The sequence below is a fragment of the Saimiri boliviensis genome, chromosome 1 (genome assembly GCF_048565385.1).
Source record: "Saimiri boliviensis isolate mSaiBol1 chromosome 1, mSaiBol1.pri, whole genome shotgun sequence".
NCBI lineage: Eukaryota > Metazoa > Chordata > Mammalia > Primates > Cebidae > Saimiri > Saimiri boliviensis.
In genome coordinates, this window is record NC_133449.1 from 237,083,710 (window position 1) to 237,100,908 (window position 17,199).

At 40.3% G+C, this 17,199-nt stretch overlaps 1 protein-coding gene across 1 annotated transcript in view; it reads right to left on the bottom strand.

The window, feature by feature from the left end:
• The window catches only part of MAP1B (microtubule associated protein 1B), a 109,072-nt gene that overhangs the window by 89,859 nt on the left and 2,014 nt on the right, over positions 1-17,199 (bottom strand). The window contains exon 2 of the mRNA XM_003925762.4: positions 10,531-10,632. Within this exon, the coding sequence (XP_003925811.3) occupies positions 10,531-10,632 (102 nt within the window). The remainder of the gene's footprint in view (positions 1-10,530; positions 10,633-17,199) is intronic.

The following is a 17,199-nucleotide window of genomic DNA, read 5'->3' on the forward strand; positions in this document are numbered from 1 at the left end:
TAGGACAAGCTCCCGACTCCATACGAGTGATGAGTAGTAAAAATTCACAGAATAATGGAATAAAAAAACTGGAAGGGACTCAGCAATCATTTATGCCATCCTTTTCCAAATTGTGTTCTACAGGAATCTAGATTCACGGGAGAGAGTGGTGATAGAAGTGACTTGTCAAATAGGCTAAGGAAATGTATGGTTAGATAAAATTGAACAAGTTTATGCACATATAATTTATGCCTCCTCAAAAATTTAGATTATGTCACAGTTTTCAAACTTATGTCACCATGAAATTATTTTCCACTGACTATTAATGTTTTGCAGAAGTAATAGCTGGCAGAAAAAGTTAAGATGACCTGATCTAGCCTAATCCCTTTATTTTACAGAAAAGGAAAGGACTGACTGCAACTTTTCAGGGTGCACCATGGGCAACAGACTTTTCAGGGAGCAACATGGGCAGCTCAGGTGTGGCCCAGAGCTGCAGCACTAGGTCAGGCTTCCTGGGCTCTCTGGATGGGGAATGGTCCTGGAAAGCAGCTCACAACTGATGTCCTCTCCCTGCTTCCCCCTACACAGGGACAGCTGAATCAGACGCTCTCCAAAGTGTCCATTCTAACCTCAGGGCAGTGAACCAATTACTTCACATTTATTTCCTGAAACATTTCACTTTCATAGTCTCTTCCCTAATGTCTTCAGAGTCTGCCAATGGACAATTTTCCAGCACTCAAAGATGAAGACAATTTTGAAATTAAACTTATACATTCAGGTCAGAAGTTTTGTTCTCACATGATTTCAGAGGGGTGAATCCTTAAATTACCAATTCAAACTCCTCATCATCGAATTAATGGGCTTAATCTAAAATGTAGCTCCAAATTAGGAAATATTTTAATTCAGGCTAGATTCAAAATTCCCTGGTCACAAAGAGAATTCAGTACATTAGGATCTGTTGCAGTTATGCCCCAATTGCATGGATAATATTATTTTAATGCTATTTTTTATGAACATAGATTTTTAAAAATAGCCTGAACAAACAGAATTTACAGAAGGATCTCCTTGCAAAATTCTCATTTGGCACTTATTATAGACTGACTTGTTTCATTAGTTATCTAATTTCCATACTCAATTGTAAACAACTCTGAGGACAGGCTTTACTTACAAGTCTTCTTATGGCCTGCAGAGCTAGGAACTGAACTGTGCCTTGCTGCAGAAACATAAATATTTAATGACAGATTGGCTGATAATAGGACACCTTCTAAAAAGAGATACCATATAAAATGAAAGGATTGTCTCCTTTACAATAGATGTGAACGTGATAAGGTACTCTCTCTCTCTCACGTATGCAAGCACACACACACAAACACACACATATACTAAACTAAGCACAAAGCACTTGAGCATCTTGTGAAGCTGCTGGAACTTCACACCAAATATCATTTCCAATTGAACTGCACAGCCAAAAACTCCTAGTATTTAAGCTAAGAAACAAACTGGAATTCTAGATAAAAGAGCGGTTGCTACATCATCCCTAAACAGGCACTGAGTTCAATTAAAAAGAGGAAGAATTCTATTAGGTGTTTTCACATCTTTCACACGTCAAAACCTCCAGGTGAGAGGTAAAAGGCAGAAGGCCAACTGCTCAAAATGGCCCTGCACTAAGAAAGCATCGTTGGCCTGGGTTGCAGAACATATTTGATCTTTAATCTTATTGCACTAAGGATAACTTCTCCAAATGTGCACCATCAATTTCCATTGATGGATCCTTCAGGATCCAAAAAGCCACATCTATGTAGAGTGGTGACCCTGGGGCCAGGTGCACTAGCAAAGTGTGGCTCCCTCAGGGGAATAGCTGTTTCTTCCTCACACTATCCATGTGAGATGCCAACAAGAAATCTGATTTTGAGCCACAATGCTCCACAGTGGCGTGTTTACTCACAGCTCCTGCTGAAAACGTGTTTTATTAAGAAAGAAACGGCCAGATTAATGGCAAAGTGCATGTTTAGAGGACTTTCCTCTGTGACAACAAAGACAGTCCTCAAGATGTTCATATTTTGTCTTTACCCCTCAGGAATGCAAGGCAGCAATTTTGAGAGGCAACCTCAGCTTGAGTGCTTCAAATACGGGGCAGTACAACTGCAGAGGAGAGCCACATTCAATAAAACACTACCCTAGCTTTTCCGTGTTCATTCCTAATTACATACTTTCATTTTTAAATCATGTATAGACTCTCTTGTTGCATTTTCTATAAGCATTCATTTCACAAGTCCTGACTATCAGCAATCTTTTAACCTAGAAGAGTTTATTAAAAAAACATTATTATTGTCTTGTATTTACGTTAATTTCTCCAGTCCCTGCGGTGCATTAAGTGTGCTTCCCCAGAGTACCTCTTACTTTCTCACGTTTTTCTTGGACCAAGGAAATCTGACTTCACATGCAATAGAAATTACCCTTAGATCACAGCCAAGAAAACAAAAGGGGTAAGTCCTGGAGTATGATGTCTGGGGATACTTGATGGTTGCCTAGGTAGCGTTTAATTAGTCCTGGGTTGCAGCTGGGGGTGGGGTGCTGGTACCTGGGTAACCTTTGTCATTGTGACTAAACCCACGGTTGAACAATCAAAATGTGATGCTTATTATACTATCCATTCTCACCCTTTCTTCTTTAAAAGTTAGACTCTCTCTCTCTCACACACACACACACACGCACACGCACACACACGCATACACACACACACACACACACACACACACACACACACAGTTTGCAAATTAAGAGAACTCTCATGCCAGGCAGGGTGACTCACACCTGTAATCTCAACACTTTTGGAAGCAGAGACAGGAGGATCACTTGAGGCCAGGAGTTCAAGACCAGACTGGGCAGCAGAGCGAGACTCCTCTGCAAAATAATTTAAAAATGTGCTGTGTATAGTGGCAGACTTGTAGTCCCAGCTATTTGAGAGGCTGAGACAAGAGGGTAGTTTTATCCTGGGAGGCAGAGGCTGCAGTGAGCTCTGATTGCACCACTGCACTCCAGCCTGGGTGGCAGAGGGAGACCCTGTCTCAAAAAAAAAAAAAAAAAAAAAAAAAAAGAAAGAAAGAAAGAAAGAACGAAAAGATAAAGAAAAAGAAATTCTATTTCTTTGTTGAACACCACAGTGAATTTTAAAGCCGTGAATGGCTTATTTTCCCAATAAAATTATAAACGTGGGAAATACTTTGTGCTTCCAAATATTCCCTTACAGTTGCTTGCTTATTAATAAACACTCAAAAACATGACTTGGCATTTGTACAATGATCTATTAGTTGATGCTTTTATTCTTTATCTTCCACCATTATTTCTAGCATGCTACCATAGGTGCTGAACAAAAAAAGCAGGCAGAAAAAGCAAAGGGACTGTGCTTGCTTGATGGTTTGCTGTTGTTGCATACTTAAAAAAAAACTTAAAAAAAAAAAAACCTCAAAAACCATGAGCTATCTTTGGTCTCTGGAAATGAAAACAAAAGCACTGACACTCAGCATGAGGTACTGTCCTTGGTTAGCAGCTGTTGTGGAACGCACTTAGCTGGGTTTAATGGAGGGGTTATTGACATCTAGTAAAATGGCTCCTGGGCCCAGGCAGCCAATTTTCTGCTACCTTCCTGCCTCTGCCTGTCTATGCTGAGTGGTTCCACAGTGCTCATTAGGAACTGCGTGAGAGCCATTACAGTCAGCAGAGTAAAACATCCTTTCCACTCTTAAAAAAAAAAAGTGAGATGAATAGGTATTTCTAGGGTGGTCTGAATGAGCCATCATTAACGACCCTGAGGAATGAGGAAGCCTGAACATGGCAGTGAAACGCCATTTTATTCCTTTCTGCTGGCCACACCTGCACCAAGGGGAAAAAAAATCACATGGTATGTGAGGATCTGGATATAAAGAATCCTGAAATTTGAAAGTTGACCAAGATCTCAGGAATTCTGCCTCGTGCTGTACACACTATAAAATTCTAATCCTCTCCTTGCAAGGTCTGGCTTTCACTGCTGCAAAAGGATGGGAGTTTGCTGCTTGAGCGGCAGAGTCTCAATGGGAGCACTGGGGTGAGAGCAGACAGCATGAGGAGCTGCCGATCACTTTCTCCCCTGCAACTGTGCCAGGAGGGCTCAGGGCACGGGGCAAGTGGGAGCAAGGCTAGGGATTTGCATTAAAATGGGAGTCTCCTTCCCAGGCAGGCAGCAATGACCTCAAGGAATATTAAACAGAGATCTGGTTACCTTAATGAAAATAACGCTATTTGTCATTTTCTTCTAACATACCAGGATTCCTCCCATAATCCTGTGTGATGATGCAATGAGGAAAGATGAGCCGAGCCGCGTGGACGTGGGGACAAGTACCTAGACCTGAGCATCTGCACAAGCAACACAGAAAACACGAGGATAAAGGATCGGCTTTCCCTCTGAAATTGCAGGTTCCCTGAGGGTTAGTCAGGCCCTTGAATGCCAGTGGAACATATATTTGTGTGCCTTATTGTTTAAAGGTTGGAGCAAGGCTGAAAACACATTCATTACTCCCTGTCATAGGGCAGTTGATATATTCTAGGCACATGCAATTAAGCTGTAATTCTACACAGGACAGACTAAACACACAAGTCTAGACAGAGAAAGATGACTTAAAATATTCTTAGACCTTTTCTAAGAGCATTTTCTCATCTTCTTATCACTCACTGGTAAATATTAGTTGTAAACCGTGCCTCATTAATGTCAAAGGGAGAAGATTCGCATGACTGAAATTCAAAGGGCTGATTTTAATTCTCTATCAAAAACCTATCTCCAGGGGAGATATTTTTAGCAATCACTCAGTACAAATCTAAAGATGCTCAGCTGTGGTTTGTTTATCTTCTAGGAAAAAGGTATCGGTTCTCAGAACAAAACTGCCCATATACACATTACACTATCCATCACATTTTATGATGGTTATTTGTGAATATGATCTAAAAGTTATAAAACGAGTGACAAAATGTAAATGTATCAAGGTCTTACTGTGTATTCAGCCGCCTAAGAAAATAAACCACAAGAAATCTATTTCTTAAACCTGGCAGCATTCATAGTCACCTGTTGATTGATGAGAGCAGAAGAGAAAACCAAATGTAGAATGGCATAGAGGGAGTGACCATGATGGGTTATCACAGCGAGAAAACAGCCCAGCTCTCGGACTGTGCACACGTTCCCTGATAGCCCTTGCGTGGGCACCCACAGGAACATTTTGCAAATGGTCTCCAACCCTGCTCTCAGGCTCTGCTATACCAGCCAGCACTTTAAAGCATTGGCAGTGCTTTGCTTTCAAGCCCAAAGGACCTTAGAAGCTCAGTCATAGAATGTTACCACCCTTTACACATAAGCAGCAGCTCTGTGCCTTCTGAGAATGCTGAAAGCAATCGTTTCTCTGAGAAACATCTTTAATACAAGTTTAAAATTACCACCAAAAGGAAACCAGCCAAATATCAATACTCAGTATTTCCCACAGATAATAACAATCGCCAAATATGAAGGTCAAAAAGATTTTCCACAAGGGAGACAATACTAGTTCACACTGGTTTCCATGTGACAAACACTGTTTGAAGAGCTTCGCACACTTTAACTCATTTGATCTGCATTGAAACTATGAGGTTGAAGTGATCATCCTTAGTTTACAAACAAGAATACTGAAAATGGTTAGGTAACTTGTTCAACATGACACAGCAAATCAACTGCAGGGTTACGATCAAACAAGGCAGTTTGACTCCAGAATCTGCACGCTTTCTTTCTTTTTTCTGAGACCAGGTTTCGCTCTTTTGCCCAGGCTGGAATGTGGTGGCGCGATCTTGGCTCACTGTCTCCCATGTTCAAGCAATTCCCTGCCTCTGCCTCCCCAATAGCTGGAATTACAGGTGCCTGCCACCACATCTGGCTAATTTTTGTATTTTTAGTAGAGACGGGATTTCACCATCTTGGCCAGGTTGGTCTTGAACTCCTGACCTCGTGATCCACCCGCCTCGGCCTTCCAAAGTGCTGGGATTACAGGCATGAGCCACTGCGCCTGACCCAGAATCTGCACTCTTAATCATTACACTAGGGTGTTGGTGAGGAGTCAGATGATAAAAAATTTTTAATTATTTTAGTAGGCAGATAAAAGTGGCAAAATGATGGGAAAAAAATAAAAATGTAACTGATTTTCAGTCTGATGTCACTTGTCTTGGGAATAGTTTTTATTTGTTTACTTTTTGTTCTGAAATTGTGTCTGTCTACCATAGATAATTATGGGGTACCTCCTACAACCTCTGGGAGATACCCTTCTTTATTACTATATGTAGACAGTCCTAAAATTGAATCTGGGAAAGAAGAAAATGGCAATGGAAAATGAAATAAAACACGTACAGCATGGTAAGTCTAGCTTTACTTTTGTGGTCAGACTTAACCAAGATGACTCTCATCCAATGTGATTAGGGTACAAAAAAACATATGATATAATAGGTAAACAAAAATTTTATAATAGTATTTAAATTCATAATTAAGGAAATATAAGATTGTTGTTCTGGCCAGGCACAGTCGCTCAGACTTGTAATTCCAGCACTTTGGGAGGCCAAGGCATGCAGATTGCTTGAGCTCAAGAGTTCGAGACCAGCCTGGGCAACATGGCAAAACCCACTCTCTACAAAACATACAAAAAATTCTCTGGGCACGATGATGCACACCTACGGTCCCAGCTACTCAGGAGGCTGAGGTGAGAGAATCACTTGAGCCCAGGGGGTTGAGGTTGCAGTGAGCCAAGATCACACCACTTCACTCCAGCCTGGGCAACAACATAGCTAAGACTGTCTCAAAAACCAACCAAAACAAAAAAAGACTGTTGCTCTATTTTGAAAAGACTCAACTTTACTTTGACAGAAAGATTAGAGAGTGTTCAGAAAAGAGCACCTAATTTTTTCTTTCAAGATAACTGTTCTCACTTGAGCCAGCTTAGATGAGGCCAGGAATGGCTTTACATCAAGGCAAATCAGCAGAGATCTGCCCTGGGCACATGCCAAATGTTTGCTGAGTGATCTTTAGGAAAGGCAATGCTGCAATAGTAAGGCAAAGTAATAGTAAGATGGACCCAGGTGACTGACCACTCCAAGAATCATGGTATGCCAGAGTTGGATAGGGCTTAAAGATCACAGGACTAACATTCTGGGAGCTGAGGGACCTACCACCCACCTTGTGTAGAGAAAGGACTCACAGTTCAGATTCCTGCTTAGAGGATGACTAAATCTTTCAGAGTGATCTTGAATGAGACCTACAGTCCTGAAGAAACAGCCAAACCAAATCTCAAAAACCATATTTAAAAACTAGTATAAGGGGTAAACTAGTACTAGGGAATCAATCTTGTGCCATTTGCGCAATCTGTTAGTTATAATTTGAGGCTACCTTCAGTTTTTATGAGTGATCTCTAATTATTGAAAACAACAAAAGCTGTAATAACCATCAGGAATGTAAGACAGATATATTGGTGACCTAAGCCTTAATATACTTATATCATAGAAGGCAATGAATAATTTACCATAACTGCTGGCCTTAAAATAAAACCCTAGCCAGGTGTGGTGGCTCATGCCTATAATCCTAGCACTTTGGGAGGCCAAGGCAAGTGGATTGCTAGAGCCCAGGAGCTTAAGACCAGCCTGGGCAACATAGTGAGACCTTGTCTCTATTTTTTTTTTAACCAAATCCCCAAAGACTGTTTGAAGCCTGGATTTGATGCAAGGGGCTAGATTTTATGTTGATCTGCATATGATTGCTAAATGCCTTCTCCTCTCACGAGAATATAAGCATAATAAAGGTAATGACTGTATTTGTTTTTTTTTCTTCACAGTGTCCTCACTTACCAAGCACCCCATACTGCCTGGCATATTGTAGGTGTTACTTAACGATGTTTTACCTGGCTGAAAAATGGCTCATTTTCTTTAGGGGATCCATCCTTCATCTTACTCCTTGTCTCTAAATTAATGTAAAATTCTTGAAATTAGGCAGGTGTGGTGGCATGCATCTGTAATCCCAACTACTTGGAAGGCTGAGGTGGAGAGTTGTTTGAGCCCAGGAGTTTGAGAGCAGCCTGGGCAACATAGTGAAACCCTGTCTCAAAGAAACAAACAAAGATTCTTGAAACTCTAAAGGAAAAGGTTCAGCTAATTCCATTTTAGGGGAACTGAGGTACGTAAGTTAGCTTTTACATTATTTCAAGTGAGAGAGGAAAAGACCACTAGACTTGAACCCATTTAAAAACAGATTTCAAATTTTCCCATAAAATCTTTCCAGTTTGTTCAGGAAAAGCTAAAGTCTTCCTTAGGCCCAATCCAGTGATCATCCTGTGATCTCCATGCCTCCCAACCTCATCTTCTTATCCTCTAAGATCTCTTCTCTCTAAAACACGCTTATCTGAAACTGAATCTGACAATGTGCTTTTATTACCTTACAGTCTTGGTTAGAAACCTTCATGCTCCCCACCCAGGAACATTACTAAAATGGGTCTATTCTAGATGCTTTATTTCCAGAGGGGAAACTGGCCTGTACAATGTACTCATAGGCTTGTGAGGGAAGTCACAATATCAGTCCTTTCTGGAGTTGGCAAGATTGGTAAAGATGCTGTATGGCCAGAGGCCAATCTCCAAACACAGCATCTAGCATAACACTGATACAACTCGGTAGGTAACCAATCCTTACTGAAGGTGATAGCAGGAAAAAGGAGAGGAGAATGGAGTACATTAGGCTAAAGTGACAGTTTGGGGAAACTTGATCTTCCTACTCCACAAGACAATACTAGGTCTTGGGTATAGAAATGGTTAATTCTTCAGCAATGCTTGCAGCCTTTCATTTTGCAATAAGCAGTTGTTACTCTATAAAGTCAATCCAACTATGAATGAACACAATGAGAATCACATGACTTGTACACCCAAAAAAAAAAAATAGTAGTCTTACAAACAAGCATAGTAAGAAAGCCAGAACAACATATAGAGAAAAAATAAAAGCTTGTAGTTTTTATGTTTTGAAACAATCGTACTTGTTGGAAAAGAGCACTTCCATCATTTTTTTAATGAGATGGTTTTAAAAGTTATGCAGATATTGCAAGACAAAAATACAATAAAATAGTAAGAGAAATAACCTTATACTGTACCTTTGCTTCAGCAAATCATGTGCTGTCTGGGCAACACAGTCTCTGGATTCCTTTTTTCTCAAAGCAAAGTTACTTAAAAACTGATTTTTCATGTGACTTTGCAGTAAGTTTAACCTTTTATAAACCATTCCTTGCCAGCACATTTACTCAATTCCATACTTGATAGCTACAATGCATTTCAATAACTGAGATGTATCAGATTTTATTCTAATATCAAACTCAAAAGGAAGAGCCGAGACAGTCCTGTGGGCATACTATTGCAGCCAAATGTGATTCGTGAAGGCACTGATATTCTCTAAAAGTGATTTCAAATATTAGTGTGTACAAGACTAATGAAACATGATCTAATCAGTCAAAAAAGGCTGAACCTCATTCCTGATGTTATATCAGTGCCAATAAAATTAGCAATCATATAACAAAGGTATATGGACAGAAAATAGCTTTCTCTTATGTAAAATTCAAGTGATAGTCAAGAAATAAGATGCAATGCAGTGTTTCTGATGGGTCAATGGCAAAGGTCTGGAGAAATACATTCCAGGTTTGGAGTCACTATGGGCCAGAAACTCTGTCTCATAATTCCCAAATGTGACCAGATAGGAGGCATGTAGGTTATGGCTCACAAGAGCAAGATGAGATGGGTCAGCATGAATCCATCCCAGCACCCGAGGCACGGGTCAGAGTGCAACCCCAGAGACGTGGAGGTGGCTGGTTAGTGGGAACATCTTCACATAAGACAAATTTTTGCATCCTTACCTTTAATTTATTCTTTGGTATTCGTTTCATCTCTGAAAGAAAGGCTATTTTAACAGCAGTTTGTAACACCAGATTTTTTTACCCACACTAAGAAAGAAAAGTGGTAATACAATGGCAGGTGATAATGCAATTATGAAATGATGATGCAAATTTCATTTTGAAATGCAGTACGTTTCCTTTTCTTTTGCAGAAACAGAGTTCTGGGATCCTAGGAGCATCCAATTTGTATTTCTAATTTTATCTGGGTAAGATTAACACTTAAATAGTTTACAGTCCCTTGAGCTCAGAATACAGTGAGATACACACACACACTTTCTCAGGCCCTGGGTATCAATCCAAAATTTGTATGATCTTTGGTATGTGTGTGTGTGTCACACTTACACACACACACACACACACACACCCTATAATTTAAAACTTCTTATTAAGAATCCACAAAACATATAACCCACACAGTGATAATCTAGAGTAGCTTCCTTAACTGTGGTTGCTGGCTAAGCTAGTTGATAATAACAAATACAAAGTATCCTTTTAGCAATAAGATAGTCTTTTGATGCCCAGACAAAGCTTTCTAGCTTGCTCCTGGTCCTTTGGAATTCTAGGCTGGCTAATACTGAACGGGAAGCCTCACCTGGGACTTCAGGAGAGAATCTTGCAGAGTGTCGAGATACAAAAAGTTTGAGTTCTTGGTCCAAGTTGCATTCAATCAGGTTTGTGTCCCATGATCGGATTCCTAGGGAGAGAAAGAAAGACAGTTGACAGACTTCCAGTTAGTCATTTCAGAGTGGTTTGGACAACATCACTGTAACATTTCTCAGGCTTTCAGGGAGGATGTGGGAACTCCTTTTCTGAAGAGCTTGGTGGCTGGCAGTAGATGCCCACAAAATGGGAGGGCCGGGGAGGTCTCTCCACCAGGCCACAGGGGAGGGATAATTAGCAGTGTGAACTGAACTTCTGCCCCTCATAAAATGTAAATGCAGCTCTTCTGGAAGAGTCAAAGAAAACAGTTATTAGGAAAATGACAGGCTGTACTCTAGGGAGGGACTAGAAAGGCCAGGAAGATGATTAGTTCTTCAGCAGCTAAGAGGTCAACAGCCTAACTCTAGCTTTCTCATGGTCCACTTGTAGGGGGCAAGAATATGTAGAATGAAAGCAAAGAAGGTATATGGGGGCTGCCACAAGCACAGGCCTTTGTTTCTAAAATGATGTTCTGGGTGTGTACACATACAGTTTCTTTCCTTTACCCATCCCATTTTTGACCTTGGTTTCTGAATTCTTAGCTATCAATCCAAGATTTGTGTGATCGTTGATAAGCAGGCTGGATCTCAGTCTTCGAGACTTGAGACTTGGCCTGGTTGTCCTTCCAGGCATTTTTCTGTCACCTGAGTACTTTGGCAGGCAGCTCTTTTATTCATAATTGTTCATTGTATTGAATTTTCTTATCCAGAGGCAAAGAAAAATGGCAACTTTTTACCCTTTATAAAACCTTTCTGGAGTTGGGGGCATGAATCAGTTACTCCTTCAAAAGTTCAGACTTCCTTTCCCTAGGCTGAAAGGCATATCCAGGGTGAGAGGAACAGGAGGGCGAGAGGCAGTGGGAGGGCGGTTTCCCGTGCTCATGCCCCAGCCTCTAGCCTCTTCCTTCTTCCTCCTGCTGTCCTCGTCTCCCGCTCTCCCAAAGGGCACGGCCCAGCGGGAAACCCAGAGAGCATCATAGAAGGGAGGCCTGGAGAGTAAACCAGGAAGAGATGGGGAACCCGAAAACTCTGGTGTGTGCGCGTGTGGGTGTGTGTGTGTTACATGCTTACATATTATATATTATATCTTTCCTAATAAGTTGTTCGTGGTGGAGCCAGTATGTGGTGTCCCTAATTGTACCTTTGTATAGAGCTTTCTCAATTGCCAGGAACAAATCTCTGGAACAACAAACATTTATTGCATACTTCCTAAAGGTAAGGGCTTGAACCTCTAGGTATAACACAGCAGGTGAGTCATCTCTAAATTAACACCCAGTCATTTAATCATTTTTGTTGGACATTAGTCATGTATACAGACTTGGGAGAATAAATAGCAGTGTGTTATTTAAATACACACTAGATCCTTAATGCATATCTGTATTTACCCTTGGTTATGTTATATTCAGTTTTCCTATTCTGTAAAGAATCAAGGTGGGTTATACTTATACATTACAAAAAAAGATTATGGAAACTCAGTTCACTGCACATCTGATATATCTTTAGATTACACACCAGAGACCTTTTCAACCATGAAGAACATTTTCCAGTAGGTGTGTGTCCACTAAATAGAGGCACAAATTTCTCATATGATCAATGGGAAGAATTCAGGTGTGGAAGAGTTAACATGCTTAAGGACAGGTTAAATTATAAGGGAGAATTTTATGGCTCTCCCTGGAAACATTAATAGCCTCAGTTTGCATTTGTGCTAATGGAGTATTTAAATTTTAACAGGAAAGGCATGTTGAGATTTCACAGATCTTTTTAGTGCAGAAATGATAAATGGGTTCTTTCTGTTTCACAGAGAGCTTGACAGGTTGAGAGGTCTGAATTCATTAGAATATTTTACTTCAACGTATACACTATATACTGGTCTAGTGCAAAAAAAATGGAGTTCCTGTCTGATCTGCTTAATTGGTATTGTTGACTGAATTCTCCATGTTCCAGGTCTCAGCTCCATTTTGTCTTCAAACCTGTCAAGCTGGGTCAATAAGTTAATAATGAGACATATGCATTTAAATTAAAATCATACAATGTTTCTCTCTTTGTTCTAAGTAATGTCTAAATTGGTACATTATTTGAATGACTTCATCCAGGGTTATCTGCAGACTTGCTCTTACATCGTTACTTGCCATTTTCCCTTGGCTTCAATTAACTTGTCATGACACACACAGTTAAATGTTTGCTTTATATTTACATACATATTTTATTTTGCATAGATTTGTTATTTAGCAATAGAAAAAGTACTAAATGATAAGAAATCCACTTAGTAATTTTTAAATTATACTAATAAACAGCTGATAAAAATATTTATCATTTTTACACTCTTAATAAAACTAAAAATGTAGGGGTTTTTTTTAAGAGAGCAATTTCCAGCCAAATTATTTGTTAGCAATGCACAATCACTACTACGACTTATAAAAATAAAAGTTACAATGGATTTACCGGCTATTCGAGTTGGAAAGGAAAATTTTGGAATCAGGCCACTTTCCATACCAATTTTAGAAATAAAATAATTTGTAATTACTTTGTATCTCCTGCTGGATATATTAAAGGCTAAGAGTAGTTGTCAATGAAGGTTCATATTGCATTTACTAGGTTTATGTATCTCCCCTTTGTGCCTAACAGGGAGCCATCAGCGAGCCCTCTAAAGGTCATAGGACAGAAAAATATCCCTTTGGCAGTTCCCATAGTCTCCTCTCTCTGAATCTGGCTGCTGGGGATCCTGAGGTGTTGGTGAAGAGAGAGGCTTTCAGAAACAAGTCATCCTGGTCTCTGTTGGGGGGGGGGGTGCAGGGAAGCCCTCTTTCTGATTATCACCCCAATATGCCCCAAGTCAAGCTCTTCCCTGAGGCTTTGTTTCTCCACCATTATAAAACTGTACCCCTCTGGGCTTACCCAGGTCGGGGGCAGAATAACTCCAGGCAGTTGGAGGCACTGAGCTCTATTCTTTCAATGTCTGGAGCCAAAAGGCATCCGTCATCCCTGAGAACAATCTGGGCCTGCTCTGTGGCTACTGCCCAGCCCTGAAAGTGAGCTCCTTGGGACCAGGGAGCAACAAAAGATCTTTCCTTCTCAGTTCTCTGACCCCAGGTGGTAGCAGTACACAAAAGGGAGGCTAACATGCACATGATATACACAGATGAAAAAAGGAGAAAAGAATAGGTTATGGGGTAGAGAGGCAGAGAGCGGTCATCACAGAACAAGTCAGGGTGAAAAATGAGGAAGAGTCAGGTACTCTTGGTATACATAGACTACATTGTTCCAAGTTTACCGATCATGTAAGCATTCCACAGGATTGTTTAATATAACCAACAATTTTAAAAGCATCTCCCATTTAAAGGCTAAAATCCGTATTTCTAAAGGTGACAGTGGATTGAAGAAAGCAAAATGAAATGACTATGCATTGCATGTTGATGGTACATGGGTTCTATCTGACAGTTATCTGGGCCTTTGGCAAGTTGATTTTCCTTCATAGGATTTAATTGCTCTCTCTGAAAAACAGGCTTTTGAGTATTTTTTGCAAGTACCTAAATGATTAACCTACAATCATAAGATTACATTTGTAAAACTATGCTAAAAAGTAGTTTGAAATCAGATTGAAATCAAAATTAAATAAATAAATGAAAGGAAATTCTAAGTTTAGTAATGCTTTATTTCTCAGAGGAAAAAAATTATTTTTCCCTTGAACTCATCGTTAATTTGCTTTTTTCTTTTTTTAAAGACAGCAACTTGATGTTCATAATGTGTTATATGTAATGCAGATAATATCTTACATACAGCGCTCATAGTTTCAAAGCATTGATAATAAATAATTTAGGTCTGAGATAACATCTTACAATTGAAGCAAATGAGAAGTGACTTATAATTATTTGCTTGTCTAAAAAGTTAGAACTTATTTCTTAAAGTAAGCCCTTAGAGAAAGTGAACAATGAGTCACAATTTAATGACCTTAAATTTGGGGACTGGCTTGTGTTTCAGCATGGATCACAAAGCCCTTAGTAGATAATACCAATTAAGCAGTGCAAGCAGAAATCCATCTGTCTTTGACTCTGAAAAGTATAAAGACAAATATAATAAATTTAAGACTCTCTAACATTAAATTCTCACCACATACGGTACTAGTTTCTTTTTTTCTTTTTTCTTTTTTTTTTTTTTTTGAGACGGAGTTTTCGCTCGTTACCCAGGCTGGAGTGCAATGGCGCGATCTCAGCTCACCGCAACCTCCGCCTCCTGGGTTCAGGCAATTCTCCTGCCTCAGCCTCCTGAGTAGCTGGGATTACAGGCACACGCCACCATGCCCAGCTAATTTTTTGTATTTTTAGTAGAGACGGGGTTTCACCATGTTGACCAGGATGGTCTCGATCTCTTGACCTCGTGATCCACCCGCGCCTCGGCCTCCCAAAGTGCTGGGATTACAGGCTTGAGCCACCGCGCCCGGCCTTGGTACTAGTTTCTTATTTCGCCTGTTAAAAAAAAAAAACGAAAACTAAACCCCAAATCTTTCCTGGGTTTTAAATTCTCTGAGCATCTTAGACTGAACACATTCAATTAAGTGACATCAGAATATTACAATGTAATCAGCTAAACTTTTATCTAAAAATGCAGAGCAGTAGATGTTACATACATTTATCTTTTCATAAACAAATCTTGCTGATTCCCAATGTTAACTAAAGGAAAAGTTGCAATCTAATGGTAATTGAAAACATCAAACAGATACTTAGTATTCCTTATATGTTTTAGATTCTTTTAAAAAATAATAAATAAAATAAAAACAACGAAATGAAAACTTTCACAAGGCTCTAGAATTCAGTTTGCAAGGGACAGATGTATGTCCTCTATGCATTAAAATAAAAACAAGAAGCAGGGCTTTGCTGAAAATGAGTACCACTAGATAAATCCATGTTGGGGGCTAATTAGGGAGGAGAAAAAGGCTCCAAAAAGTAGTAGTTGGTGGTTGCTAAAACAATTTGGAATAAAGTCCTGCATAACTAAATAAATGAAGCTAGCCTAGTCTGAGGAAACACTATTGTTCCAAACTCTGGAGGAGACATGTCCAAAGCCTTCATTATGTCTTCCGAATATAGTTGAGAAAACAAGAGCATCTCTCTTCCTTGGTTTCAAGAAGCATTTAGGAAGCATCCACATTGGGATGTTCCAGGCCTGTTGATTTACTGCATTACTACCATGTCTCTACAGATTTATAGATTATTTTCTAGGCTTCCCAGAGAGCCCTCAGTAATCAGATGGCAAGAATCCAAGTCGCCAGGGTCTCCAAATCCAGATTCTCAGTTAAGGTAGAAGGAAATAGGAAGAAAGAGTAATAGATGAGGAACTGCTTTCCCAGCCTGCAGCACACAATCGTCAGAGCTGGCCCCCTGGAGCAACTCCATCTTGCTTCGCACAACACGGCCCAAAGGCACCAGCAACAACAGCAGTGGCATCAGAGTGACCTCTGGAGGAGGCCCAGCTGGGACCCCGTGGCTGAAACATCAGCTTGTCATGCACAGGAAAACAGGGCCAGCCTGCCCTGTTGCTAAGTCATCTCAGACTGTCTGAAAAGCTATGGGAGCAGGATTTTCACTTAGCATTGTAAGGACCTGCCATCTTAAGCTGCATCCAACACCCTAGGAGCTAGGAAAGCCATCTCCAGAGGAAAAGCAGCATCTGCTATGGTGTGTATGGAAATGACTCTGCTCAGTCACTTGGTTGATTCTGAACGGGATCAATACAGTCATTTCGGAGTTCCATGCAAAAACCTGACCAACCTAGGGAATTAAACATCAGGAAGGCATGTTGATTATTGCAAAGGGAACACGAGGGGGTTTTGGAGGGGGGTTCCAGTAATGCCTGTTTCTTGATTTGGGTAACCAAGGTTGTGTCTGTTTTGTGAAAATGTGTTGAGCTGCTCATCTTTGATTTGTGCCATTTCCTCTCTATATAATTCTTCAATATAATTTTTTAAACATTAATGTCAAGAAGACCAATCTGAATTTTATCACTAAAAGCTAGTCGTGTAAAAAACAGTAAAGGCAGGGAGCCCTTCTTCATAGCAGGATGTGGATTCCTCTGTTTTCTCCGTAAACAGAAGTAGCTTGAATAAACCCTCTGAGGAATACGGCACTAAAATGATCATCAGCTGAGTAACAAAGCAGGAAGGTAATTATGGTCCGAAGGTGACTGCTGAACCATCTCCCGGCATGGGGCGCTGCCCACAAGTGGATGGCCATACAAAGGCAAGCCCTGAAAACTGTCTTACTGAAACCTCTCCCTCCACCAACATCATAACAGGATCAGAAAACGAGTGACGCTGCAGTACCGGCACTTCTGTCACTTATGAGTGCTGTGACCTTGAGCTGGTTCTCTTACCCTTCCTGTCTCTCTGGGTCCCCAGCTCTAAAGCGGGGTTGATGATCCCCCTTCTAGCACCGCCACATCGAATGGTTATGAGGATTTTGCAGATAGAAAAGCACCTCCTAATATATTCTTATTTCCCAGGAGTGCCACTTACAAAGAATTTTTTAAAGAAAAAAATCCAAAGTCATTGATTCCTGCAATAGCCACAC